Genomic DNA, 18,375 nt, shown 5'->3' on the forward strand with positions numbered 1-18,375 from the left:
TTCCTCAAATAACAATTCTTAGCCTGCTTTCCAAGCAGATTTTGTAGAACTGTGGCTAAAATTTCCCAGGCACAGAGACTAGCATGAGGCTACAATACAAAGATATATCACTTTGGACACATGGGATACAATAAATATGGTAAACTCACGGTTTATGTCACTTTGGACATATAGGATGCAATGGATATGGTATCCTCGTGGATATAATACAAGGATATGTCACCTGAACACAAGTATATTCATTTAGACACAGGATGGAGTTTTCTATTGAATCAATATTTCAAATCTTTGTTGCAAGAAAAAAATGAGGCAACAGACAGATATCTTCCTGTTTTAAAATATCAGGAAACCCTGGCCAGTGTTGCTCAGTTGGTTGGGCATAGTCCCATGCATCGAAGGGTTTCCAGTTTGATTCCCAGTCAGGGCATATGCCCAGTTTGCAGGCTCGATCCCGGGGGGGGGGGGGGGGGGGGGGGCATGTGGGAGGCAGATCGATGTTTCCCTCTCACATCAATCTTTCTCTCTCCCTACAAAAATCAATTTTAAAATCTTAAAAAAAAATCTTCAAATTACAAAGACAAGAAATAATTTGGTCCATAAAAGGCCAGTACACTTAGCTTCAGGCACTGGGGTAGAGCAGAAAGAGCCCTTTCCAGTGGGTTCAAGGGTGATATTGGGGCATCACCAAGAGAGACCCTCTTCAGATTCCCCACCATCCACTTGGCTTCCAGTGGTAGAGAGATAAAGCAAGCAGAGGCTGAGACTGGCATTACTAGTTTGCATTTTATAAATGACTAAGCAACTGAAGCAGGTAACACATAAATATGGGTGTTTTGAGAATAAATCAAAATCCATACAATGAGTTTATTTCCTCTGGTTCTACTACCAAAAAAAAAAAAAATGGACAGAGAAGAAGGCAAGGAGGGAGAGAAAAGGATGGAAAAGAAAAGGGGAAGGGAGGGGAGGGAGAGGAAGAAACAAGAAGAGAATGGGGTGGGGGCAGGGGAGAGAGAGAATGAATGAGTTTCCAAAGGTGCTTATTCCCAGGAAATTATATTGTGGCAATTCAGAGGAATCTGTGAGTGGAGACGGGAATAACAACTCTGCTCACTTTGAGGGATGGCAAGAAAGGTCTTGGGAACACATTGGTCTCCAATGGATGGGGCCTGTTTTCCTGCTTGGCCTCCTTGAGAATGCACTTTTGGGTGTTCATGGGAGGCCTCAGCTCCCTGGCTTTGAATTTGGCTTTGTAGCTTTGCTCTCTCTGTTTTTGCAAAAGCTGCACAGTGCTGAGACAGTGAACACTATTGGGATTGGGAGGGCACATCAGGTTTTTCTTAGGCAGGAGGGACCAATGCAGGCAGCCCAGCTCTGGATTGGCCAGCAGGGATGTCCCAACCATTGGTGGAGGAAAAGGCTGCATGCAGTTGACCTTAAGGTGCTTGGCCAGCTCAAAGGGTCTCTTTCCATCTTTCCCTTCAACTATTTTCAATCCATATGCACAAGCCACACACTCATCCTTTTCCACACTCAGCACCTTCTCTTCTGGCTGCAAGAGAAAGCTCTTACTCTTCTTACCCTGAACATCCAAGCCATTTGGGGCTGAAGAATTCAGAGGAGGGAGAACTAACAGGGCCTTAGAATTCAATGAGTTTGAGATGGAGGGACCTTGGTCAGTACCGCTGTTGGAGTCTTGGCCCCTAACAGTCTCGGGGACGGCCCACTCTTCCATGCACCAAAGAAACTCCTTTATTTGCAGACCTTTTTTATCTCCCTGACTGTGGGAGGGAGAGCACATCTTGCTAATATTCCTGGAGGCAGTGGTGGGGCAGCCAGTGGGGCTCTGAGTCTGGGAGGGTCCACCTCGATCCTCCTCTGAGCCTGCCTCAGCCAGAGCCCTTGACTCCAACCTTCCAGCCTCGGTCTGAGGCCCGGTCTCGGGGATCCCTTGGGAGAGACTGACACAGAGTAAGCAGCCTCTGACACTTTCTCCCACCTTCGCCTTTTTACGTTTCTTTCTGGGCCAAATGCAAGCAGTTGGAGAAGTCTTTCCCCAACCTCGAACCTGAAAATAAAGCAGCGTATTACTCTCAGCTGATTGGCCGCCCCAATTTTGGTCCCATTCCCATTTTGGCCATTTGAACTAATATTTTTCTTTAAACAAATGTCTTTTTTTTTAACTTTCAATACCTATTTTAGCCTCATATAAATAGCATTTTAAAATCTGAAATACTAACAATAGGATTTTTAAAATACTAAGCAATAGTATCTGTAATTGCCCACCTTGATGTGCTGACTATATATTTTTTCAGATCTACATTAAATAAAAATAAATTCAAAACTATTTGTCCTTGTCCCCCCTGCCAGGCTTTCTTGTCCTTCCAGGCTCTGTTTACCTTACCCACCAGGAGACTGCTGCATGGGGGGGTGGGGGGGGGTGGCTGGAGAGAGAGAGGATGAGCAGAGGCAGGTCCATGCCAACAGCCCTTGGATGTATATTTCAAAGCAGTTACCTTCAATAGTAAACTTAACCATCTAAACTTAGAAAGTTTGAAATTCGTAAATAGGACAGCCTATAGCCCTGACTTACTGGCACGGGAACGTGTGTTTGGAAGGTCATAAATGCGGTGGGGGCGGTACAGTAGAGAGAGTATTAGAGGAGGGTTCTTGAAGACATGATTCTTTCAACTGTCAAGTGGACTTGGGTGAATCACTCTGCCTTGTCTTGCCCTCAGTTTCCACATTTATAAAATAGATTGGGGATTCTCAACCTTGGCACGACTAATATTTGGAGCTTGTTACGAACTGTATGTTTCTGTCCCTCCTAAAGTCCCATGTGTAAACCCTAATCTCCAATGTGATGGTATTTGGAGGTGCAGCATTTTAGGTGATTAGGATTAGATGAGGTCAAAAGGATGGGGCCCTCATGGTGGGATCAGTGTCCTTATAAGAAAAGGAGGAATCAAGGGATCTCTCCTCTCTCTCTCTCTCTCTCTCTCTCTCTCCTTGTACACAACAAAGGCAGCCAGTGAGGGCAAACCAGGAGAAGGGCCCTCACCAAGAACCCAACCATGCTGGCACCTGATCTTAAACGTCCATCCTCTAGAACTGGGAGAAATAACTGTCTGTTGCTTAAGCCACCCTGTCTATGATGTTCAGGTATTGCAGCCTGAACCATACAGGGCTGGATTATTTCTTGCCAGGGTGCTGTCCCGGGCCTGGTAGGAGCAGCACTCCTGGCCTCCACCCATCAGAGGCCAGTAGCATCTCCTACCCTCACCCCTTGTTGCGACATTACAAAGTGTCACCTGAGAAACAGTAGATCAAATTTCTTCTTAGTTCTAAATTTAGGATGCTATTCTTGATTCTAAGAATACTTTGCGGTTAAACCCACGGGGTTCTGAGTAGAATCACTGGGACAGAAATCTCAGGTCTCTTGGGGGAATTTAATACAGTAGTTAAGGAGCTCAGGTTCTCGAGTCCAGAACTTGGCTACTGGCTGGGTGATCTTCAGCACATTATTTCACCCGTTGGGTGCCTTAGTATCCTTGGCTAAAAAGTAAGGCTGTTCATAATACCTGCCACATAGGACTAATGTGAGGTTGAATGAAGCATTTAATACTGTGGTTGCCAATACTGAGTGACATAAATACTCAATAAAAGGTACTGCTATCCTCATCATTAATATTCTACCTCTGTTCCAAATATTTCTATATTTAACTGTTTACACATTTTTTGGTAATAGTAACTATTTTTGAAAAAAGTAAAAAGGCTTGCATCCGAACACTGATATTCAGGCCCTGGCAGAGTAGCTCAGTTGGTTAGTGTGTCATCCTGATATACCAAGGTTGTGGGTTTGGTCCCTAGTCAGGGCACATACAAGAATGAACCAATGAATGCATAAATGAGTGGAGCAACAAATTGATGTTTCTCTCTCCTTCTCTCTCTCTCTCTCTAATCAATAAAAATAAAAAAACACTTTATAAAACAACAACCAAAACACTAGTGTGCAAGAGACCTAACTCAAGAAGATACTTACTGCTTCTTCCCATCCAGTTTCGATAACAAACTTGTTGGCTTTTTCATCTTGTTCAAGCGTGATGTCACTGATATTGAGAAGACAGCAAACATGATTCTTTTCCCTTCTTTCATCTGAATAAGTACACTTTAATTCAGTTTCTTCTGTGCTTGGAATTTCATTATTTTCACTATTTTCTAACTCCGTCTCCTTTTTCTGACAGAGATCCATTACTGTGATTACTCTGATGGTTGCTTAAAGTTTTTAACATCTTCTTCCTGTAGTTTGAAATGCGGATTGAACTCAGTTTTAATTTTCTTTTTAAAGCATACTAGTAACTCAGGTGAAACATTTTCAACACATTCAGGAATAGACTCAGAAGAAATATTACAAAACCATCCATTGCCAACTATTGACAATATAAAAGATAAGTATAATTTTAATTAGAGACTAATGGATTTAAAGACCAAAGTTGAGAGTGAAGAAAAGAGGAGAGGAAGATGTTTAACAAGGCTCTGTCCCTCATGATGGAGTACAGACTGCAGTAAGCAATGTAGCCTCACTACCCTCCACTCCAAAATGCCCAGATGATATTGTGCTAATAACAAGAGAACTGTAGTGGATGTGTGCGACTTATGCACACAGGCCTTCTCCTCTTTCTCTTCCCAACAACTCTGGATATCAGCTTGGGGATCCTTAGGCTTCTGAGGAAACTGGTAGAGCATATGGTCTAAGCTAGTCAATCAGTTTACCCTCATCCACCATATACAACTGGTGTCTTTATTAAAAGGGGAAATTTGGACACAGATGTGCATAGAGGGAAGATAATATGAAGAGACACAAGAAGAAGATGGCCATCTACTAGTGAAGGAGAGTGGCCTGGATCAGATCCTTCCTCACAATCTTCAGTAGGAATCAGCCCTGCCAACACCTTGACTTTGGACGTCGAGCCTCTAGAACGGTCAGGCTCTGTTGTTTATGCCACCCAGTCTGTGGTCCTTTGGGGTGGCAGCCCTAGGAAACTAATACAGTAGATGATGGTGATAGTGTGATGGTGATGGAAGTGATGATGATGATGATGCTATCTATCCTTAACTGATGCTTTTCCCAAGTTGAAAATGGGACTTGGCATTTATAATCCAGTCAAAGGGTTAGAAAATTTATATCCTAATTATGAGCACAGACTTTAATGCCAAACAGTCAGGGTTCCAATCTTATTTACTAGCTGTGTAAGGCTTAGATAAGTTACTTTTCTGGGTCGGTTTGCTCATATGAAAAGGGCATGGTTACAACACTTTCCCACAGACAGATGTTCCTCCTGGGGCCTGCACAAGCTGCATTGATGAACTCTTAATGCCTAAGCAGTGGCCACCAATGATCCAGCTGAGTGCTTATGAAGAGCCAGTGCCTTCTTGAGGAAGTCCTTGCTTGTAATGAAATAAAGTCCACTGGGCACCACACACCTTGCTTTCTCTCACCCCAACATGATCCCTGCCAAAAACCCACATTTTTTCCCTTTTCTTTTGAGGTAGAGACAAGTAACTTCTTGTAACAGTATCTGTTCAATTACCATTTCAGCTTATTTATTTAGGCTTAGAGTGGCATTTAGATGGCAATAAAATTCCATTTACCGATGAAAGGTCAAATATCTTTGGACATCCTAATCTTTCCAGTATGACATCAGAGGAAATGAATGAGATCTGAAAGAAAAAAAAACTTATATTACAAGTGACTAAAAACTAGAAGTGCTATTTTATTTACAAACAGCATGACTGAGAACCTGACAGGTTGTGCAAACCAGCCGGATCCTCTCATATCGTGAAATTCCACTTCAATCCCTGTCCAGGCCAAAGAAACTCCTATAAATGCATTCTGACCTTGTTCTCTTCTAAATTACAAATACATTTGTACCAGAGAACCCCTTAGACTTACCAAGTGTACAGTTCAAAAGGAAAAAAAACAGAGAATCAAAAGGAAAGGCATTTATTAAATAATTAAATAAACTTAAACTTGAGGCTATTATAGCAAAGAAACAGATATAGTTTAGGAGAGATTAAGTAGTGCTAGAATGCTTGAATCAATAAGAAGAATGTTATTTTTGCTTAAAATATCTCTACTGACAACGCATTTACTACTTAGAGAATCTTCTCAAATGGCAAAGTAATTTACTGGTTCTCAAACTTGGCTGCACCTTGGAATCATCTGGGGAGCTTTATATAAAATAAAAATGCCCAGACCCCACCCGCAGAGATTCTGATTATAATTGGACTGGGCACAACTTGGCCATCAGGATTTTTTTTAATGTGAATTATTTTTAAAATATATTTTTGTTGATTTCAGAGAGAAAGGGAGAGGGAGGAAAAGAGAGATAGAAACATCAATTATGAAAGAGAATCATTGATCAGATGCCCCCTGCACACCCTCTACCAGGGATGGAGCCAGTAACCCCAGGCATGTGCCCTGATCAGGAACTGAACCATGACCTCCTGATTCCTAGATCAACGCTCAACCACTGAGCCACATCCGGCCAGGCAGGATTTCTTAAATCACCTGAGATGATTCTAAAATCCAGCAAAATTGGAGAACTAGTGCTCTGTTAAAAAGCTCTTTCTTATATTGAACCAATACTGCTTTTCCTGCTTCGCTCCCTGGTCCTAGCTTTGCCCTCCAGAGCAAGGCTCTGTGATAGGAAGCCTTCCCATTCTTGGATGGGGTTAAGAAAGTCTATGTTAGCGTCAGCCTTCATACTGAAAGGTCCTGGGTTCAATTCTAGTCAAGGGCACATGCCCCAGTTGTGGGCTCGATCCCCAGTAGGGAGCATGCAGGAGGCAGCTGATCAATGATTCTCTCTCACTGATGTTTCTATCTCTCTCTCCCTCTTCCTTCCTCTCTGAAATCAACAACAACAACAAAAAATATGTAAAAAAGAAAAAAGAAAAAAAAAGAAAGCCTGGCTAGTGTTACTCAGTGGTTGAGCATTCACCCATGAATCAAGAGGTCCCTGGTTCAATTCCCAGTCAGGGCACATGCCCAGGATGTAGGCTCGATCCCCAGTAGGGGGTGTGCAGGAGGCAGCTGATCCATATTTCTCTCTCATCCATGTTTCCATCTCTCTATCCCTCTCCCTTCCTCTCTCTCTAAAAAATAAATAAAAACATATCTTTAAAAATCAAAAGTCTATGATGCCTCTGAAGATGCTCAATGAGTTTTTTCAGAGAAGGGCCTGCATCTGAGTTACAAAGCAGTCTGCTACTACAAAAGATTGGAGAATAATTGATACAGAGATTGTCCACTGCCCCAGCCTCCCAACAGTCCTATGAAAAAGCTCATGCATTCTTCTCTCTTTCAGGTTAACCATCTCCAGTGCCTTCAACTATTCCTCACATGCCATGAGCATATGTGAAACCTGAGGGGAAGACTATATCGCTATCTCTATATATCTAGAGAGAGGAACAGCAGAGGCCAAGGATGCAATATTGGATAAGCCTGTATATTGGAGTCAGTAGAATTGGACCCAGAAAGGCCACCAGAAAAGGTTCCAGTCACATTATACTACAAAGTGTCAAAAGAAAGCCAGGTAACAATAATAACTTAATAATAAAACTTACTATAATATAGCTATTACTATTTGCAAATCTTTGCTATAAGCACTTTACATATTTGTTATAAAGAGTACATTTTTATAAGTAATTTACTCATTTAATGGGGGATCATGAGAACTATATTGACTCCTTATGATTAAAAACTAAGAATCATCTCTGTTGGTAAACATAGTATTCTTAGTGAAATGGTCAGATTCCTACATACCGGATTGCTCCTCCAGAACCCTGGTATCTTCAAGCAAGCTGGATCAAGATGCTTCACAACTAAAACAATATTGGTGGTCTTTTCCTAATCAGAAAAAAAATCAGTTAGTGGAAAGCATAGTCTTAATTTTAAGTTTTCTGTCTATAAGTGTGCCTTCAAGTTTCACTGCCCATTCTTGTCTTCTAGCACTTGTAAGAGATGACAAATAGAAATGTACTTCTTACAATTCTATGCAGTTTTACTTTTATGTTGGAATACAGAAATATGCACTAATATAATACTCATAATTTTTTATAGTAAAATTATGCCTACTTTACAGATTTGAAGTCAAACAAAAAAGTTCATGCTATTCTACTTGTTGACTTCCAGTGGGCTTAACAATCGGATTCTGTTTGAGAATCACTGGTATAAAGCAAACATCAAAGTCTGGTTATTAATGTGTTTTTTCCCCCCAAGAAAATCACATTAAGAAAGCACAAAGAGCCGAAACCGGTTTGGCTCAGTGGATAGAGCATCGGCCTGCGGACTCAAGGGTCCCAGGTTCGATTCCGGTCAAGGGCATGTACCTTGGTTGCGGCACATCCCCAGTAGGGGGTGTGCAAGAGGCAGCTGATCGATGTTTCTCATCGATGTTTCTAACTTTCTACCCCTCTCTCTTCCTCTCTGTAAAAAATCAATAAAATATATTAAAAAAAAAAAAAAAAAAAAAGCACAAAGATGCCCTAACCGGTTTGGCTCAGTGGATAGAGCGTCAGCCTGCGGACTAAAAGGTCCCAGGTTCGATTCCAGTCAGGCACATCCCCAGTAGGAGGTGTGCAGGAGGCAACTGATCAATGTTTCTCTCTCATCAATGTTTCTAACTCTCTATCCCTCTCTCTTCCTCTCTGTAAAAAAATCAATAAAAAATATTTTTTAAAAATAGCACATAGAGGTCCAGTGTACTTTTCCAAAAAAAAAAAGAAAGAAAGAAAGCACAAAGATCATAGTTTAAAATGCTACGATGGGAAAATGCATTTGCAGATGCAACTAAAAATTGGATTTGGAGTACAAGGCAGGAAGGCACACAGATGTAGGCCAGAAGGTATTAAATTCCATGACATACACTATTGAAGTGACTCAAACCAAAATGTACAAAGAAGAAAATGTTGACTGAGGTCCAAGCTCCCAAAGTACATGCTTGGATAAACATGAAGAAAAACTGATCAAGGAACTTAAGATATTAGGAAATGAAATAAAGATGAATGATAATCTAAGAAACAGAGATGGAAATTCACTATGATCTAGAAAATATCTTTTCTAGTAGCTTTTTAAAAAAATCCTCACCCAAGGTTATGATTTTATTGATTTGAGAGAGAAAGGGGGAGAGAGAAATATAGATGTGAGAGAAACATCAATCGATGGACTCCCGTATGCACCTGACTGAGGATCGAAACACCAACCTAGGTATATGTGCTCTGACAGAGAATCAAACCAGCAACCTTCTGTTGTATAGGATGATGCTCCAACCAACTTAGCCATCCAGCCAGGGCTCTAATAGCATTTAAAGTCAGGAGTGGAAAGCAAATGATCAGCAAAAACACTGTAACAGAGTGTATTTTATTTTATCAATTAAAGATAAGCCATTTTGATTTGCTTCACAATAATCGTGCAAGGGGTGTGGGAGGTGTGGGGCATGTGGTGGTTGTGGTTAGAGAGAATATGATAAAATAAATTATGTTTATTTGGTCGTAAGCTCTATTTGTTATAGATGGGTATGAGGACATAGAAGTTAACTGCATTCTCTCTAATTTTTTTAACTTTAAAAAATTTTTTATTGATTTATTTGAGAGAGAAAAAAAGATTGATTTTGTTATTCCACTTATTTATGCATTCATTGGTTGCCCTTACCAGGGGATCGAAACCACAACCTTGGCATATCAGGACAATGTTATAACCAACTGAGCTATCCAGCCAGAGCTACTTCTTTCTACTTTTATATGTGTGAACTTTCCCATAATAAAAAAAAAAATTAAGCCCAGCTGGTGTACTCAGTGGTTGAGTGTCAACCTATGAACCAGGAGGTCAGGGCAGGGTTGTGAGTTCCATTTCCAGTGGGGGGGGCATGCAGGAGGCAGCCGATCCAATCCATGATCCTCTCTCATCATTGATGTTTCTATCTCTCTCTCCCTCTGTCTTCCTCTCTGAAATTAATTATATATATGTTAAAATGGAGTACAAAGGATTGAAATCAATGTAAACTGAGAACAATGACCATATCTGCTATTTACAAATAAGAAAAAACTATGTGAAGTAGAGGCCACCTGACCAAGAACATAAAGAAATTTCCAAAGGCTAATAGCTGAAGAGAAACTAAGGAAAGCAGAAGACACAAGAAGAGAGAGAAGGATGTCATATTAGTATAGAAAGGGACTTTGTATTTCTTTGTATTCTCTGTATTTCTTTGATAGAGAAGGTGATAATGTGCTTAATTCATCTTAATAAAAGTGAAGTTAAAAACTGATATTTAAAATATCCATAAAACTCTGAATTTGGGGATTTTGTTTGTTTTTACTTTGTCTCAGATAAGGCTCACCCTGCCAGGTTCTTTTTTTTTTTTTTTAATATATTTTTATTGATTTCAGAGAGGAAGGGAGAGGGATAGAGAGATAGAAACATCAATGATGAGAATGAATCATTGATTTGCTGCCTCCTTCACACCACCCCACACTGGGAATCAAGACCACAACCCAGGCATGTTTCCTTGTCTGGAATCAAACCTGGGACCTTTCAGTCCACATGCCAATGCTCTATCCACTAAGCCAAATCGGTTAGGGCCCTGCCAGGTTCTTTTTGGAAAAGGTTGCCCTGGCAGCCTTACTAGTGTACAGGTTAGTTTGGCATGGTCACTGTCTGTTAGCTAGAGCTACCTAGTATTAGTCTAGATCAGTGGTCGGCAAACTCATTAGTCAACAAATCCAAATATCAACAGTACAACGATTGAAATTTCTTTTGAGAGCCGAAAACCGACTTCTGCGCATGGGCCACGAAGTTTCAATCGCACTGTACTTGCGTGCCCGCACGTGGTATTTTGTGGAAGAGCCACACTCAAGGGGTCAAAGAACCGCATGTGGCTCGCGAGCTGCAGTTTGCCGACCACTGGTCTAGATGGGCAAGGTTATGCAGTTAATAACTAGCAAATCCTGATTTCCCCCCTCAGTGATAAAAAAAAAAACAATAAAACTTTATTTCTAACACATGTGACATGTCCATTGTCTGATACTGTAGACTCTGCTCCACATTATCCTCACTCTGGAATTGAACTAATGGAGACACCATAATGGAAAACCATAGCCAACTATGACAGCAAACATGGGGAATCACACACTGACTCTTAGATGCTTCTGCCTGGAAGTAACATGACTTCAGTTCCCATGTCATTAGTGGGAACAGGTCAGAAGGTACTGCCTAACTTCTAGGAAAAGTGGGGATTATACTTCCTCCTAAATCTCCAGAAGGAAAAGGAAGCCAGATTTTGGCGACCAGTAATAATGTCTTGGTATCACACTGGTAGGTATTTTCTGATGTGACATATAAAGCAGATGGTCCTTATGTACTAAGAATGTCAACTCCTAAAATGTGTACATTTATGGTCCTTGAAAAGAGTCCAGGACCCTGGGAATGGGAAGTCCTAGATCTTGGGAAGATAAGACTATGTGCCTATGGCATTATAATCCTTTTCTTAAAACTTTTTTTCAATTTTTTGGATTTTAAAACGTATATAAAAATATATAGGCCTAAGAATTGACAGTCTTTAAAAAGGTGGCTGAATATTAAGATATGAATCTAATACAGGATTTATTATTGATATTGACAAGCTGGCTTTAAATTTTAATAGGAAATGCAAAGGAACTATAATAGCTATACCAATTAATAAAACAAAATATAAAGTGGAAGAATCATACTACCCAATTAAAAAAATCAACATAAAGCTATAGGAATCAGTATGATATTGGTGAATGGAAAGACACATAGATCAATGGGCCAGAATAGGGAGTCCAGAAATATATCCACACAAACAGGCCAATTGATTTTTGACAAAATGCCAAAATTGTGAAATGCATACAGGAGTCTTTCCAAATATAGTGTGGCATGTGGCAACCTCTGGCCATCAAAAAAAAAAATTAACTAAAAATGAATCATAGTCCTAAATAAAAATCATAAAACTATGTAACTATAAAACAAACAAACACACAGCCCCAGTGCCACAAATACAGCTTTTATGGTTGGCCCTCACAATTTTGTTTGTTAACACGGATGATATTCCTACATTAAAAAGTGCAAAGTTTCAAAAAACAAAAAACAAACACAATCTTCTTGACCTGGGGTTAGGCACTGTTCTTAGATATGCTTAAATAATTTTAATAACTGAGAGCTCATTATTTTACAAGCTACTTTTTCCATTCCAGTGGCATGTTCTCCAAAATAAACTGATGAACAAAATAGATCCAGAGACATAGAAGTATGGAACAGACTGATGAATTTCCACGGGAAGGGAAGGGAAGGGTGGAGGAATGGGGGGTTGTGAGTAATTACCCGGGGAACTTATATGTATACTAGAGGCCTGATGCACGAAATTCGTGCAAGGGCCTTGGCCCTGGCCCCTGCCCGCCACCGCGGCCTGGGGCCTCTGCCACCTCTGCTGTGGCCCCCGCCTGCTGTGGCTTTGTCCAGAAGGAAGGAATTCCGGAAGGATGTCTGGTTTAATTAATATATTACGCTTTTATTATTATAGATATGCATAGCCCATGGACCCAGACAACGAAGTGGTGAAGGCCTGGGAGGGGAGGGGAAGGGTGGCAGGGGTCAATGGGAAAAAATAAACAAACAAATGAAGGGGATATCTGTAATACTTTAAAAAATAAAGATAATTTTAAAAAAAAATTGAAATGTTCTCAAATCAAGACATATGCAAGCCTGAAAATTTTGCTTCTCAGTTCCTGGCATTCCTCCTAAAAGCAACACATGACAATGCTGAAAATATCTGAAGACAGTTCTAATTTCTTCAGACAAGAACCTCAAATTCCCTCATCTTAAGAATGCACAGTCACTTATCAATGTCTTTAAAATGTAGTATCTGGAAATTAGGACATACTTAAAATTCGGTTTGCCTAGAAGTATCTGTTTTGAAACCTGAATCCCTTTGATATACCTATTAATTCAACAAAGATTGCTATATATTTTAAATGCTATCTCCCAATCTTTTTTTTTTTTTTGAAAGAGAGATAGAGATTTGTTGTTCCAATTATTTATGCATTCATTGGCTTGGTTGACTCTCTGTTTTTTTTAAATTGATTTCAGAGAGGAAGGGAGAAGGAGAGAGAGAGAGAGAAATATTATGATGAAAGAGAATCATTGTTTGGCTGCCTCCAATGGGGTATGGAGCCTGCAACCCAGGCATGTGCCCTGACAAGAAATCGAACAGTGACCTTTTGTTCACAGGTTGACTCTTAACCACTGAGCCACACTGCGCCAGGCCACTGGTTGATTCTTGTATGTGCTGTGCCCTGGGATGGAACCCGCAACCTTGGCATATCAGGAAAATGCTCTAACCAACTGAGCTACCTGACCAGGGCCTATATCTCAATCCTGAATAACACTGAGCTTAAGGTCAACTACAACTTCTAGATTTTCTTACATGAATTGTTAATAATCCCTGTCTTCTTAACTTCATGCCCATGCTGTTGATTTTCTTTATTATTTTTTTTCTAATTGGCTAGCTGTAGACATCCAAATTTATCAGATTCTTCTAAAAAATTTTTTTTCTTGATTTTGGATCATCACCCCAACCTGCTTAGATCACTCTGAATCATTTCTTCCAATTCCTACTTTAAAACTTCATTAATTTAATAGACTTCTGTAACTTCATCTAAATCACTGATATAAATGTTGAGGAGAGGATAAAGGAAAATGTCCTATGGATACCCCTGGTTTGGGCATTTACTAATTATCCAACCGCATACACAATTATCTGGCCTACATTTCTACATGCTACAGGATTCCTGATCCATCTATTTAGGTAACCCCACTGAAAACAAAAAGGAATCTTACCAAGAGTTAAGGAAATTTACATTTTCATTGATGTCCATTAATTTTTTACATTTATTATCTACATTAGGTATGAAGAATATGTTCCAAATGATCAGTTCCAAATAAGTAGTGGCTATCTAGGGTGTTGTGTTGAGAAGGATCATAAGACTTGGCCACTATGGGAAAGAGTTCTGTGATTGATTAATGAAGTCTGTCAGGGAACAAATAGGGGCCGTGGTAGCACATTTACCATATTTGCCATTGCCTGTCTACATCGTCAGACTACAAATGTGTCACCCTAGATTCCTACACCTGGTTGTCACATTCCTAATCAATTAACAGTGGGGGCAAAGTTGATAGGTCAGAAGTGAAAAGTCCATGGTTTTTAAGTCAAAAGCAGGCTGTAATCCCTCAAAACTCCTTACCACTTCCCTGGCTCTACACCATGTCTCCACACCTACCCCCATCTTCCTAGAAGTTTCAGGTTTAAAGGAATCTTGAGTCCATGTCAGAATTTCAGCCAGGGAAAGATGGGTTTCTGGCAGTTTCACTTGGAATTCAAAATGGATGTTCCTGTGGACCATATCATTATGTGTTGAAGAAATCAATAAATAGAAACAGTCATGGTGGAAGTTGTTTCTTTCTTTTCTTTCTTTCTTTCTTTCTTTCTTTCTTTCTTTCTTTCTTTATTTCTTTTCCTTCTCTCTCTCTTTCTTTTTTGTTTTTTTGTTTAATCTTCACCTGAGGATATTTTCCCATTGAGGTTTTTTTTTTGGTGTTGTTTTTTTTTAGAGAGAGGGAGTGGAAAGGAGAGAGAGAAACAAAGAGAGAAATATCAATTGGTTGCCTCCCACACGAGCCCCAACCAAGGCCAGGGATCTGGGGATTGAGCCTGCAATCAAGGTACATACCCTTGACTGGAATCAAAGCTGGGACCCTTCAGTCTACAGCTGACGGTCTAACCACTGAGAAAACCAGCCAGGGCTAGTTAAGTTTCTTACTACAGAGCTATATGAACTGGTCCTGAAGATTGGTCTGGGCATGCTGATTACTATAACATCACAGTTCTAAAGGAAACTGTCATTGGTACTTCAATCTGATTTATAATTTTGAAACACAATTCTGTAACGAGTTGAAATTTTGCCTCAAAGTTAAGCATATGCGCCACCCAATCTGGGTCAATTGTTTACACCTTTAAGAGTATAAATCTTATCTCCCTATGTTCATTATTTGTGCCTCATGTTTATTATGTGCCTATAGAGCACCGCAGCTTTGATTGTTCACAGGAGTGCAGTTCCTACAACCATCTGAGCTCGGATCAGACCATTTTTATTCCAATCACCGTCTCCAACTCTCCCACTTTTTTCCATTCACTCACTCAGTGCCTACTAGATGCCTAGGACCGGGGATAAAGCGAGAAGCAATGCCCAGCTCTCACACAGCTCACCGTCTACCTGAAAATACAAGTCATCAAACGCAGGCCCAACCTGTCTCTCCTCAAAGAAAGGCTCTTCCCTTCCCTTTAATAGTCCCTCCCTTCCCTCAGGCACCCTCCTTCTTCCAAGATCCTTCCTTCTTCCTCGTCGACCTCCACCCCTGCCAACAGCAGTTCCTACCCAGCCACACAAGATGCCTTCTCTTCTTTCAAGAGATAACCACTCCAGCAAAACTTCCCCATTGGCCGCACCGAGCCCCACCCCTTCCCCAAGTGGCTCCTCCCTCATAGGGACCCGCCCTTTCAACGGCCCCGCCCACTTCCCCGCCCACACCGTGCGGCTGCTCCCCAGGCCCCGCCCTTAATCCCCAGTGCTGGTACCTCTCCCTTTTGCATCCCCGGCTTAGAGGGCAGCTGCTTCTCTTACTCGCCGGAGCTCTCGCTCTGCTGCGCGTGAAGTGGGATGGGGCCTTGCTCTCGGGGCGGGGAAGCGGCCGCCGCCACTCACACCCTCACATGTGGGGGCCAGTGCGGTGGAAAGCCCCTCCGGCAGCTTAGTCTTCCGGCGGCGGGCGAGGGCGACAGTTGCCCTGGGTTACAACGCACTGGAGGTGGGGGGGGGGGGGGGAGGATGGTGGGCGGGCCCGCGGGGGTTCCTAGCGGAAGTGACGCAGGGCCCGTCTCGCGCAACAAACTGAGCGCGCGAGGCCACGCTGGCTGTCACTGTGAGCGCGTGCTCCCAGCAGGCCCTGCGCGGCCGCACACCCTCCGCCGCGGGAGAGGCTGCACCGACGCCCGGTGCGCTGCTAGAGCCTGAGGCGGCGTTGCGTAGCCTTGAACGCCAGTCAGGGAAGTAAGCGAGGGGCTGGATGCCCGCGGGACCCCGAGGGCCCTTTCGACAGACTTCATGCTCCTCAGAGGCCCCGGGCCTCTTACCAGACCGTCTCGCTCTGGGGCCGAATTTTTCCGAGGTGAGGCCGCCGTGTTCATTGCAGGATGGTTAGTAGCATCCAAAATGCCCCCAACTTTGCCAGCTGACCACTAGTCTCCCCTCCCCCATGAGAACGCTGGTGCTAGGGTGATGTAGGCCCAAAAAACGTAAGAGTACGATCCATTGGTCTTTAACTTTTCGGCGCCTGCATGGCAGTACAACCAACACTTACTGAACTTGTGTAGAAGTCCAGCTCTTGTGAATTGGGCATTGGGAGATTTTTTTTTTTTTTAAAGAAATGAAGAAAAGTAGCCTCACGCCTTTAAATCAACTGAGGAACTTGTTGAACACAGTGCGAGGCTCTCTCCCTTATGCCCTCCCACCTGTGGTGCGGGTACATTTGAGCACCCAGAGGTGCAGCCAGGGGTGGGAACTTATGTCCAGGCATTAGGTGGTCGACCCAACTCAAGTTTGATTCTGGTTTTAGAAATGTGAATATTTCTGTCGAAAAATATTAGAATATAAGTCCTTTAGAGCGCTGGTTAAAAGGCATTTGGAAAGGTAGCTACTCCTGCCCTGGCTGGTTTTGCTCAGTGGATAGCGCATCGGCCTGCAGACTGAAGGGTCGCGGGTTCGATTCCAGTCGAGGTCACATGCCAAGTTGCGGGCTTGGTCCCCAGTAAGGGGGTGTGCAGGAGGCAGCCGATTAATGATTCTCTCTCATCATTGATGTTTCTAACTCTCTCTCCCTTCCCCTTACTCTCTGAAATCAATAAAAACATATTTTAAAAAAGATAGCTACTCCTGCTTTTTTTTAAAGTCCATGCAAAGACTATCTTATATAATGTCTTCGAATATCACAATATTCTACGATGTTAGAACAAAGTACTTTTATAGAATCTGACTTTTTAAGTTATCATTTCTTTACCTAAAATATACATATTTGGATCATTTGGCTTTCACAACCTGGAAGGAATGGTATGCCTGCATGCTTCTAAAAAGAATTGTAGACAAAACTCATACCCCATTGCAATTTTTTTTTTGTTAAAACATAAAAATTTAATCTTAAATATAAATAGTAGCCAAGGATGTAACATGCAGAGTATCACAAAAGCACACGTTCTTAAATGCTACATTATTCTTTTAATAGTGTTGAAAGAAATCTAAATTTAATGACAATTTGATACCTATCAAAACTTACTTTAAAATACATGAATAAACTAAAGATGGAAATTTTTCTTTTGCTTTTTCTCCATAAGTTCATAATTTTATTTTTATTCTGCTTCCTCCACAGAATTTTATTCTAATATCCAGGTTTTTCATAGATGTAAGCTGAGACACCTTGTTCATATTTAAATGCACATGAAAGCGGTTTTGTTATATCAGTCTCTTAACTTTTTAATAAACTCCTTTCCACACCAGAAATCACATGGTGATCAACAAGAAAAAACTTAATGATCTATCAGCTGATAGTTTGGTTGGGTCCTCCTTTAGTTCTATTGAAAACAGAAAATTTGAAAACATCTGTTTAGCAGAATGTTATCCACTCATTAAACCTACTTTTTCAATTTCTGAGAAGTATACCAGTCTCAACTAAGATTCACTAAATGATTAATTAAACTTCTTGACGGAAAGTACATTTTCATAAGTACATGTGAAAGTTGGAAGTCCTGGTAACTGATTTCCTTCACACTAATCAGGCCTGCATGTTTTAAATGTACTAGTAATCACTAATGAAATCTAGCAGGTAAAAACCTGCTAGCATGATTGAATAGAAACATTAAGGGATGAGTGTGTTTGGCTAGTTGTTTATAAAAAGCTAATATAGATTGAATTAAGATATCATCAGTTCTAGTACAGTATCTCAGAGTTGGCAAAGGGATGCTTCCAAAACAGAGAAAGATGGGGTCAGGAGGTTTATGGAGACTATACTTTGTGCTCAATTTTGAGGCTAAATCTGCTCTTAAAAAACTAAGTCTATTTAGAGGGGAAAAAATACTGATGAAGGTAGGTGGTCAGTACTAAAGCCATGTTGCAGGAAAAATATATTTTTAAAATATATTTTATTGACTATTTACAGAGAGGAAGGGGGAGGGATAGAGAGCTAGAAACATAGAT

The 18,375-nt window shown here is 41.2% G+C and overlaps 1 protein-coding gene across 1 annotated transcript; it reads right to left on the reverse strand.

Annotated features, from left to right (window-relative positions):
* Positions 1–673: 673 nt before the first annotated feature.
* LOC307092701 (uncharacterized protein C16orf46) lies at positions 674–17,102 on the reverse strand. The gene is made up of 5 exons (XM_079760068.1): positions 15,708–17,102; positions 7,826–7,909; positions 5,650–5,718; positions 4,040–4,296; positions 674–2,065 (listed from the first exon to the last, which is right to left on the reverse strand). Exons 4-5 carry the CDS (start codon positions 4,247–4,249, stop codon positions 1,067–1,069), a joined length of 1,209 nt encoding a protein of 402 aa, XP_079616194.1. The 5' UTR covers positions 4,250–4,296; positions 5,650–5,718; positions 7,826–7,909; positions 15,708–17,102; the 3' UTR covers positions 674–1,066.
* Between the last annotated feature and the right edge of the window lie 1,273 nt (positions 17,103–18,375).

The sequence above is a fragment of the Cnephaeus nilssonii genome, assembly GCF_951640355.1.
Source record: "Cnephaeus nilssonii genome assembly, chromosome: 20".
Classification (NCBI taxonomy): Eukaryota; Metazoa; Chordata; class Mammalia; order Chiroptera; family Vespertilionidae; genus Cnephaeus; species Cnephaeus nilssonii.

Excerpts from the sequence above, each read along its gene's own strand:
- LOC307092701 (XM_079760068.1), bottom strand. The coding sequence starts at position 4,249 with ATGGATCTCTGTCAGAAAAAGGAGACGGAGTTAGAAAATAGTGAAAAT. Across the intron at positions 2,066-4,039 it reads AAACTGGATGGGAAGAAGCA|GTTCGAGGTTGGGGAAAGAC; the intron begins GTAAGTATCTTC and ends CTTTATTTTCAG.